Source organism: Nelumbo nucifera, chromosome 1 (assembly GCF_055504915.1).
Source record: "Nelumbo nucifera cultivar China Antique chromosome 1, China Antique-T2T, whole genome shotgun sequence".
In the NCBI taxonomy this organism is placed as follows: Eukaryota; Viridiplantae; Streptophyta; class Magnoliopsida; order Proteales; family Nelumbonaceae; genus Nelumbo; species Nelumbo nucifera.
Window position 1 is genome coordinate 88,448,243 of NC_142649.1, and position 10,503 is coordinate 88,458,745.

The following is a 10,503-nucleotide window of genomic DNA, read 5'->3' on the forward strand; positions in this document are numbered from 1 at the left end:
TAGCAGCTGGTACAAGTGGGGTTTCCAGGTGAATTTTGAACTGTAAAATCTCCAGTTATTAACATTACTGTAAAATCTCCATTTATTAACATTCCTTAATCAACTTGGCTAAAAATTCTTAACCTTATTAAGTAAGTATATAAATATTAATTGAAATTATAAAAAATTGAAAAACAATAACAATTAAATTTATCATAAAAATTAGCACTTCAAATGTGATGAGATGCAAGTCCACGCCAATTCATTTAAGTATAGAATTAATTTATAGAATTTAATTGTGAGAAAGATGTGCACACCCCCAATGAAAGAGGGTTGTTTTATGTCTCTTTCAACGTACCACCGATGAAAAATTATCAGAAAAAAAAGGGTAAAATTAACAAGTAAAATGCCGTTTCTGCCATCATTATTTATTTTGCAATTAAAAACAACGAAGAGATTGAACTATTTTACTTCCAAACAAAAGTCTAGAATCCTTCACAGAGATATTCCCAGACTATTTATAGCAATATGAACACGCATAGGAACCAGGTCTGCCAATTAGATCATCAATGAAAAGCATCCAAATTAAAGAATATTCTACACAATAAATTGTTTTGGGCCCCAAAAATGGTTATTCACATTAATCTCCCTTGCATGATAGTCTCCTATTTGGGGTCGAATTTGAATCCAGAATCCCTTGAAATGTGGTCAGAATCAGCTCCACTTTTGGAGTGCACTAGAACATTAAACAAGATAATATTGCTTGTAAAAATTACTAATAATTAAGAAATTGAGATTGGAGTACAAGATTATTATGGATAATGGACTATATAACCGAATAGATCAACAATCTAGAAGGTCCCTTTCCTTATCTCTCCACAAATCCACACATGGCAGAAAATATGCTAAGAACCCTCTAATCTCTGTTTATCTTTTGAAGCTTAAAAGTTAAAACAAGTCTCCCAATTTCTCCTCTCTCCATGGTATCCCCACCCGATTCCATTATTAAAATACAAAAGGAAGAAAAAGAAAATAGCATACATAAAATCCTCTAAGAAAAGCCAAAGGAATCAAAGCATCCCACTTTGCATGCTCTGAGATTAAACTTGACACCACTTATATATATATATTTGGGTATTATAAAAGCAGGATTATGGTATTTGTACGTTGGAATCTGGTTGTGGAGTTTGACTCATTTTCTTCTTTCTCTTGTACTGTCCATAAAAGTATGATGTGAAACCCCAAAGAGAAAGTACGAGAGCTATTCCTTTCTCAGCTGTGAACTTCTCCCGAAATAAAACAACGGCTAAGATCTCCAACACCGGAAGCAACACAGCACTTGTTATACCACCCACCAGTGATGAAGCGACGAAGACAACCCCAATAGCTCCCAAGTAATAGAATTGCCAAAAGATTGCACACCAAACAAGCACCACGTAATACTTCACTGCCCCAAGCTCATATTCTCTCGCCTCCCTTGAGATGGCCTACAACACAAATGGGCAAATAAAACAATAATTTTTTTTAGGGTTTGAGTTAGGTATAAATCTATCAACTATTTGACATATAACACATAATTAATGAGAAGAAATTAGCATTAATGCTTATTTTCCATGTTTAATCCCCCATTAATTATTTCTCTTTATTGGTTTTTAATATTTTGCAAAACCTCACAAATCTCATGAAAATTTCCTATTGGATATATCAGGCTCAAAAATGTTTAAACAAAAACTCTTAACTTTTATAAAAACCAAGTTATCCAAATTTTAAAAGAAAAAACATATAAAATGGATTTATTTAAATAGAGAAAATGAAGTGAAATTTCAATGAAATATCCAAAATTTTGGAAATTTTCATTTTGTTGGGAATTAATAAAATACCAAGTCTTCAAGCATTTAAAAGTCTTGAGACTTGGAGTAGTACCTGAAAGTCTTTGTTCACTATCATTCCCACAGTGCAGAACAAAGTGGCAAAGATGGACATCACCATCTGTATCTCCATAACCAGAGGATAAGTTATGGCCTGTTTGGCTTTCTTGTAGGTCAGCTCCACCATGGGCAGCAGAAAACCATACAATGCAGCTTCTCCCAACGTCATAAACAGACCCACGTAGTACTGATGGCTGGACTCCTTCTCCGGCCGGTCCTTGCTCGCATGAAGACCCAGAACTATGGCTCCGATGGTCAACAAAACCACGGCGTTGATGGAATAAGATGTAAACCTTTGCCTAACTATAATAAAAGAGAAAACAGCGTTGAAGGCCAGTTGGGTAGAACCTATCAAAGCAGTGGTGGATGCAGGCAGACGGGACATGCCGTAGGCGTAGCAGTAGTCAATCATTCCGGTAAGGATGCCGAGAAAGGCAGATGCCACAAACAGGAGAGGTTTCATGGAGAGGAGTCTGGCTTCTTGATTTCCCTTTCTGCGGCGGCGCTGCAAGTAGAAAACAAAGAGAGGGAATAGAAACAAGGGCCAGCCACCGGTCTCCAACCAGCTAGATAACCAAATCCGTCTGCCGCCTTTGACGAAGTATTGTCGAAGGAGGAGCGGACCACCGCAGAAGCCGAGGGCCAACAGGGTAAAGTTTAGGAAGATGAGGGTTTTCTGCAGGGGTTTGCTCATTTTCTCCTGCTCCTCCTCTTGCTCTTTGTGGACATCCATTCCTCTCCACGGTATTGGTATGGTATGGTGCTTTTATAATGGTCGTGGGTGAAGCACCGAGTAGATGCAGAGGTGGACGCTGAGATATTGGCGTACCTAACCTGCATACAAAGAGAAAAAGAGTAGTCGACACTCATCTCTCTCGGACAAAAAACAAAACATAACTGTCAAATATGGATGGGGAAGAAATTTGGAGGTTAATTGACCTTTCCAGTTATCTAGAACTGGAATTTGAATCTAGAATAATCCATTAACATTGATATTTCATGTATAAAACCATTTTCAAATAAATAATCAAATAAATTTATTTATATAATAAATAAATAAATAATAATTTAAAATGAACGATGATGTGTGAAAATATTGCATAGATATAATAATAGTACTGAGGATCAAAGTATTGTAGAGGGATAACTATAAAATAATCTTCCATTCACATGACCGATGAATATTCCAACATAATATCTAACATATTGAGGATCGAAGGAGGGCCTATGGCCACCCTACCAACAGTGGGCTCTACCAAACACCTGATATCTGGACCTATTGTATTGTTTACGTGGGAAATAGAGCCCGCTCTGTGATGGGTCCCACTATTTAAAATTTGAAACTCAGCCTAAGCCAAACGGTCAGGCTCCTTGCAATGCTTGTGAGTAGACGAAGAAAAAACTGGAATGGCGATCCTTTCAGCATGGGCCCTTTAAATTGGTCGTTGAACGTTAGTCTGTAGGTTGGAGTGAACTTATAAGAGTGCCTGTCTAGAATAATCCCACTCCAATTCTCTCTCTATCTCACATTTCCGATCACTTTGTCAATCGTGTCCTTGTCCTTCTAAATTACCTCTCTTCTTCCACTTCCAATTCTTTCTCTTTCTCTCATTTATTTATTAATACTTTTTTAAAATTTCTCTTAGGGGGTATTCATTTTTTGGATTTTGAGAGGGGGAAAGTTGTTCACTGCGATTTTAATTCTCATTGATAAAAAATTTCATGTTCTTTTTTCAGATTTATGTGAGGACCAGGGAAAGTTTATTTTCCTAGGTACTCATAGGTGGATAAATAATTTTCCCACCTTGGGGAAAAGTTGCCAACACTTGAAAGAGACAAAAATGCCCCTTATAATAATGGATTTTTATGAATAAAATGGTCATTGCATTATTTACATAAAAGATAAAAGAACATGGGTAAATGCACTTACTCGGATAAATATTTCTCAGGAAACAACTACTTGGATAGCTAACTTACGGAAATGCAAACGGGGCCTTAAATTATTTCTCTTCTTCACTAGAATCCCACCCCAACTCGAGATTAGCTTCAGTGATTACAATACCATGTTCACACTGTTCCCACAACCTTTACAGCCGTGAATTGAAAATATCTCTATACTTGTATGTTTTTTTTCATGGGGAGATATTGTCAATGCAAGGTTGCAAGGGCCTGTGAACAATGTGAGCACAGCCTTGCATTGTGAGATCATGTTTTCAATCACTTAACCAATCCCTCCCTCCTAAAAGCTCTTAAACTATCTTTTCAACCTAAAATTTCTCCTAAAACACCTCTTAATCTAATATTATATGCTCAATAAATCATTTAAAAATAAAAAACATGGTTAAATTAATTTGGGTAGTTAAACTAATATTTTCTAATTATTAATATTATTAATATTATTTAGTAAATTTCAACACCTAAACTATAATATTTTCTAATTTTGATAAATTAAAAAATTACTTATTGAAAATTACTGATTTTGATAATTTAATTTCAGAAATTTTTAAAAATTAATTATTAAAATCAATAATTACTTAAACATTAATAATTAATTAAAAATTATTGGTCAACCCTATTGCATGCTTGTAAGTAGACGAAGAAAAAACTGGAATGATGATCCTTCCAGATCATGGCCTTGATAGCCCCTTGAAATTTGAGTGTGAATGTTGAATGGTTAGTCTATACTCTATAGGTTAGGATGAATTTGCATGAGTGCCTTTTTCAATGCCAACTTAAAGCATTTATTACTTTAAAAGGCTGAGACAAGTCACCCCATTAATATTTCTGACGTTTTAAAATTTTGTTTGAAGTTATTTCAAAAGTTTGCTGGTATAAGTGAAACTGGGCTGGGTTAACGTAGGGGTGCTAAAAAAACCAATAATTGAATCGAAAATTCCAGTTAATCGAACTGAGTCTAAAAGAAAAATTGGTGATTAATTGAACTATTTTTTATTTTCTTGAAGCCGCAGGTAAAATCCATTAGGCTCAGTTTGGAAGAACTAAAAATATAAATATATAAATATAAAATCTTGTATTTTGTATTATTTTGTATAAATTTGTGTTTATACTTTTTCCAAACTGAACTTTAATCACAAAAAAAAAAAATTAATCTTGTTAAAAATCAATTGACCTATATATATATATACATATAAACCGAAATACCAAATGAATGAATTGATTAATCGATTCAATTTTAGAAAATAGTCCATAATTCGGTTAACCCAACTGTGACCATCATGGTTTTCAAAACCGGGCCGGATCGGAAAAACCACAATGACCAATTTCATTTTTCCCCAAAAACTGTTGATTTTGTTCAGAAAACCGTTGACCCGGGCAGTTAACCATTTGAACCATTTTGACCATTTTTTTTATTTTTTTGTCAGAACGGGTCGACCGTTTGACCCAAGAACTGGACCCCTGACCGGTTCGTTCTTCGGGTCGGTTTTAAAAACCTTGGTGACCACCCCAGGGCTATTAAATTTTGTAATGATCACAAATCCTAATCAAAAGCTTTATGTGGCTAAGCTCTTGAATTGAAGCCATGATTTTGAAAACTAGACCAGACCGGATGGTCAGACCGGAAAAATCAGGAACTAGTCAGGTGACCGGTTCTGGTTATCCCCAAAATTGAATTTTCCATAAAAATCGTTGATTTTGGTCAACAAATCGCTGACCCGGACAATTAATCGTTCAAACCGTTCGAACAATTTTGACCGGTTTTCATTTTTTTTATTTTTTATTTTTTTATTAGAACAGATCGAATGGTCAGCCCGATAACAGACCCCTGATTGGTTCGGTCTCCGAATCAATTTTAAAAACCACGATTCAAGCAACTCAATTTGCTACCCAGTGCCCACATGCTGAGGATATTTGCGGAAAACACGTTAGAAGTTGATTGAATACTTATTCAATATGTTTATCTAAGTGTTGCCCTATACCCTTGTGAAATATACTGACCATAAGACCGGTCACAAGATCTTGAAGCTATGTTGTAATTCATGGAGATATATAACCACGCTTGTGAACAATCAAAAAAAATGTATTGGCATTGTCTTAGAAATTTGTTTGTAATAATCCAAATATCCAATTTGCCTATCTAATCGGGACACAAACAAAAGAATAGAAGTTAGGAGTTATTTTATTCTCAAGAGAAAAGGCAGAGAATGGCCATTTCCTCAAATGGGGAATGTTATTTCAGTAGAAATAAAAATAGGATTCCAATTTTATTTAGGACTGTAAGTTGAGCTGGGTTAGGTCGGGTTGAGGCCAACCCTAGCTCAACCCTAAGTTCTAAATCCCAACCCTAATCCTAACCCAATCTGACCTTCAACCCGATTAGTCCAACCCTAACCCTAACTCTAACTAAATTTCTTCAACTCTAACCCAACCCAACCCAACCCAAAGTCAATTTTGGGTTGGGTTGGGCCCAACCTAGCCTTCTTTCCATCCCTTAAAACCTCATAGAATTTCTTGATTTTAGATTTTAACTCAGCTTTCACTATATATATTAATCCTCTATTTCATTATTATTTGTTTGTTGATGTTTTTTTTTTTTTTGGTACAAAATTCAGAAAAAACATGTGTTAGAAATGACTATAGTTTATTATGAGTTATATGGCTTACGATAGATATTTATTGGGTGGCAAACAACATAGAGGAGATGAAGAATAAAATTTTCAAAAAACATAAAATAATGTTATTAAGGTTTTAATCTTTCTGATTAGGATTATGTGAAGTGATTATCTTAAAAGAAATGCATGAAACTATGTGGTGGGGGGTATACAAATATCATGCATCTAAGCAAATCAATGTATGTTATATATTACATATAACATATATTTATATATGACATGTACTATAGAGTTGGGTTGCTTAAGGGGTCAACCCTAACCCAACCCGAAGTAAGGTCGGGTTCATGAATTTCAACCCTAACTCTAACCCGAACATCAACTAGACCCAACCCAACCTAACTTTTTCGGGTTAAATTCGGGCCAATCCGGCCCAAATTGCAGTCTTAATTCTATCCAACCAAATAACTGAAATCAAAATAATTCATTCTGAATCTCATTCTAAACCCCTATTCCTGCGAACCAAACGGGGCATTAACCTTTTTGCTAATGTCTTGAATATCAGATGATACTAGTTAAGTGAAAATATATATGGTAGACACGAACCATATCATTAAGAATAATCATTGAACTTACTAGCTAAAGTGAAAATATATATAGTAAACACGAACCATATATCAATAAGAATAATCTTTGAACTTTCTGAAACGTCCTATCGACGAGACGTTTTTCCAATAATATGGTTAGAAAGGAGTGTACCATTTGAAACATGTATTGATTATTAATATCGATTAACAATTCAATCGACCTCTGGTTAGGCCCAAAATTTAGGTTATACTGCCAGTGCCAGACCAAAGATCCTAAGATTCAATAGCGTTGTGGACCATTCATTGAGTAGGAACCCCATTAAATGCTACTTATTTGATTCCAATTTGGTAAGCAACCAGTTGCTTCTACTGTACAAGGATGTCTGCCATTTTCTTTTTTGGATGGTAATGCGGTTTTATTTTGCTTGTACAATGGGACAAAGACTTCTTTATAATTCTCAAATCAGGGTCCATTTGTTTGACATGAATAGGGGCCGTTTGGTTGGACAGAAAGTGATTTTGATTCTCAATTCTGGCAGTGGTATAGAAATTTGAGGGAATGGCCATTTCCCTTGTGAATGGAAATCTCATTTCATCCGGCCAAAAAAAAAAGGACAAGTGACTTCAAAAAACCCCAAACCCTTTTTTATCAAATCTGGTTCCAAGGAAATTTAATTCCAATTCCAGCCACATACCAAACAGATCCTAAGAAGAGGGGTCGTTCTTATCACCTTTATGGTCCATGCCATTCAACTCTATTATACAACACAAACACACTGTGGTCATAGAAACTTAGTGCATCGCTAAAACCGTGTCATAGCAAAAGTGATTTGTTATCTTTCTTTTGGATTCAAACGCACAAACCCTCTTTATGGACGGTTTTTTTTTTTTTTAATATTTTTAAATGCTCGAGATGAACAAGATGTTATGAATTTGGACCGTCTTGAGGTCCGATACATGGTCACCTTAGAATTAACACTGCAATTTATCTTATTGCTATTGGATGATAAAGATAAAGGGTCTTCTGAGACCCTTTTAAAAGTCGCTTGTCTGAACTTTAATATCTTATTTTTCATAGCATACCCAATTATTGATACTATGCGTGATTAGTAGCATAATGTGTATTTGTTTTGATCTAATAATCTCACTATCACTTAGAATTTCTTTTGTTTTGATTAAATATGTAATTTCGGAATTTACGTAAGATTAGTATTATTTGGTGCATGCATGATCATTGATGATCAATTGAATAACGAGAATCATGTAAACATGAATCCAACTAGTTTTCTATTACTTTGATTTGAGGTGGGTTTCTTACTATAAGTCTTATTGTTGGCAATTCTATCCAGTGGGACTTTTTAGTTATCTGAAACTGTGGAAGAAGGAGGTTTAATCAGTCAAAAGTTACAAAAAAAGTTTCAGTAGTGATAAATTTCCTTTTATGTAAAAGCATTGTGGAGAACCTTTGTGGAAGAATTGAAAGGACAATTACTTACTAACTGCTGTGCTTTTTACAAGAATACGATTTGATGCATTTGACATGGACTATTTCCGTCCATATACAAAAGCCTGCATACATTCAGAAACCCATTGCAGAGTTTCTGAACTACTAAATCATTTGGGTTTGAATGGTAAACCTTTTGATGAGCTTTGAGTCTCAGGAATTGGGCTCGAAGTATATAATGCAAGTAAGTTTACTATGAAATATGAAGTTTGTGTATATGAAAAAGATCATACACAAACATTTTAAAAGTTTGTTTTAGTCTTGTCTATTCTTATATTGTAAGTTGTAACTTTTACTCAAAAAATAAATATTCTTGTAGGGTGTAAAAGGAAGATAACGTTAATATATGTATATGTCCTTCTATTAGTGGTATTCTAAGCTGTAAAGCATATTTAATGGAAATCAGGATATATCACTTATGTGAATATAAAAAGGCACTTTTCATGAATATCTAATTAGATTCATGGCTAGTTTGTCTACAATAAGCTTTAGTCGATTCATACAAAGATGGTTCAAGACGGAAGTTAAATTCACAGAAGGTTTTTTTTTTTAATTTATTTAGTTATTTATTTTGACTAGTAAAAGTACATGTATGTTGTATGTTCAGATAACAATAATAATTTTAATATTCTTATTAGAACCTATAAAAAAATGATAAGTAATTAAAGCATGATATATTGATGGATTTAAGGCCCCATTTGGTTTGTGGGAATAGGGGTTTGGAAATGGATTTGGATTGGGCTATTCCGATTCTAACTGTTTGGTTGGGCGGAATTAGAATCCCATTCCCATTCTTACTGAAATGACATTTCCCTATTTGAGGAAATGGCCATTCCCTACCTCTCTCTTGGGAATGAAACCCCATTCCTGTTGATTCCAATTCTCATTCTCATTCCAGTCTGAACCAAATAGGATATGGGAATAAACCATTCTGATTCCGATTCCAAAGGATTTTGATTCTAGTTTCGATTTCGATTCTAACTGCAAACCAAACGGATCCTAAATTTTGTATCTTATATTTATTATTAATATTTTTGTTTAAAATGATAAACACATAATATTAGTGTTTTTCACATTCTTTTGACAAGTATCTGTATTTTCTATATATTTTTTATTTCTATCTATTTTTGACTTTTTATTATATAATTATGACATCATGTTTTGACCTATTGATTTGAAAGAGAAAACAATCTCATTTTTGGAAAATTTTAAATTTTCTGTTCCATTTTCACAATTTATTGCAAAACAATTCATTTTTATCACACTTATCTTTGTTTAATATAACAAATTTATAATATTTGATATATGTGAAATATTTCTTTAAAATTTTCTTAATTTTGTCTTGAAGTTACATCTATTTTTATTTTTTATTATTTAATTATGACACCATTGCTCGTCCATTTTACCCAAGTGATCGGACCATTAGGATGCAAGTTGTGCAAGTTGGGGCCAAGTTTGTGAGCAGCCCACACCCAACCCTATGCATTGGGGTTAAGGCTCAAGCCCGGGTTCATGCTTGATTTGTCCAACCTAGGCATAGCCCACATTCAAATTTGATGCATTTATGTTGGGTTCAGGCTTGGATTGGTCAATCATTCCCATGCTAAAATTTGACATAAATGTATATGTATATATATACATGTATGCAAATAAGTATGTGTATATGTAACTCCAAATGAAACAAAACAACTATCACTGGAATCCGATTCTGATTCTTGTACGAACCAAATTTAGCATTGAGATAGGTGATTATGATTCTGATTCTAGGGGATTCAAATTCTAATCCCAATTCCGGTACTGATTGCAAACCAAGTAGACCCTTAATTCCTATTTCCACTCATTAAGGATCTATTTGTTTGCTCTTTTTCGCTTAATACCTTTAAGAAGCATTAAGAGCATTTAGTTGTCATTTTTATCTTCATATCTGGGCGTTCACT

The 10,503-nt window shown here is 34.1% G+C and overlaps 1 protein-coding gene across 1 annotated transcript; it reads right to left on the minus strand.

The window, feature by feature from the left end:
* Nucleotides 1-738: 738 nt before the first annotated feature.
* LOC104587954 (purine permease 1-like) lies at nt 739-2,741 on the minus strand. The gene is made up of 2 exons (XM_010245742.3): nt 1,903-2,741; nt 739-1,466 (listed from the first exon to the last, which is right to left on the minus strand). Exons 1-2 carry the CDS (start codon nt 2,638-2,640, stop codon nt 1,131-1,133), a joined length of 1,074 nt encoding a protein of 357 aa, XP_010244044.2. The 5' UTR covers nt 2,641-2,741; the 3' UTR covers nt 739-1,130.
* Nucleotides 2,742-10,503: the final 7,762 nt, after the last annotated feature.

What these genes read in the sequence shown, in the direction of transcription:
- LOC104587954 (XM_010245742.3), bottom strand. Translation starts at nt 2,640, where the DNA reads ATGGATGTCCACAAAGAGCAAGAGGAGGAGCAGGAGAAAATGAGCAAA. An exon ending in TAGTGAACAAAGACTTTCAG is followed by an intron (nt 1,467 to 1,902) that starts GTACTACTCCAA and finishes TTTGTGTTGTAG; the next exon opens with GCCATCTCAAGGGAGGCGAG.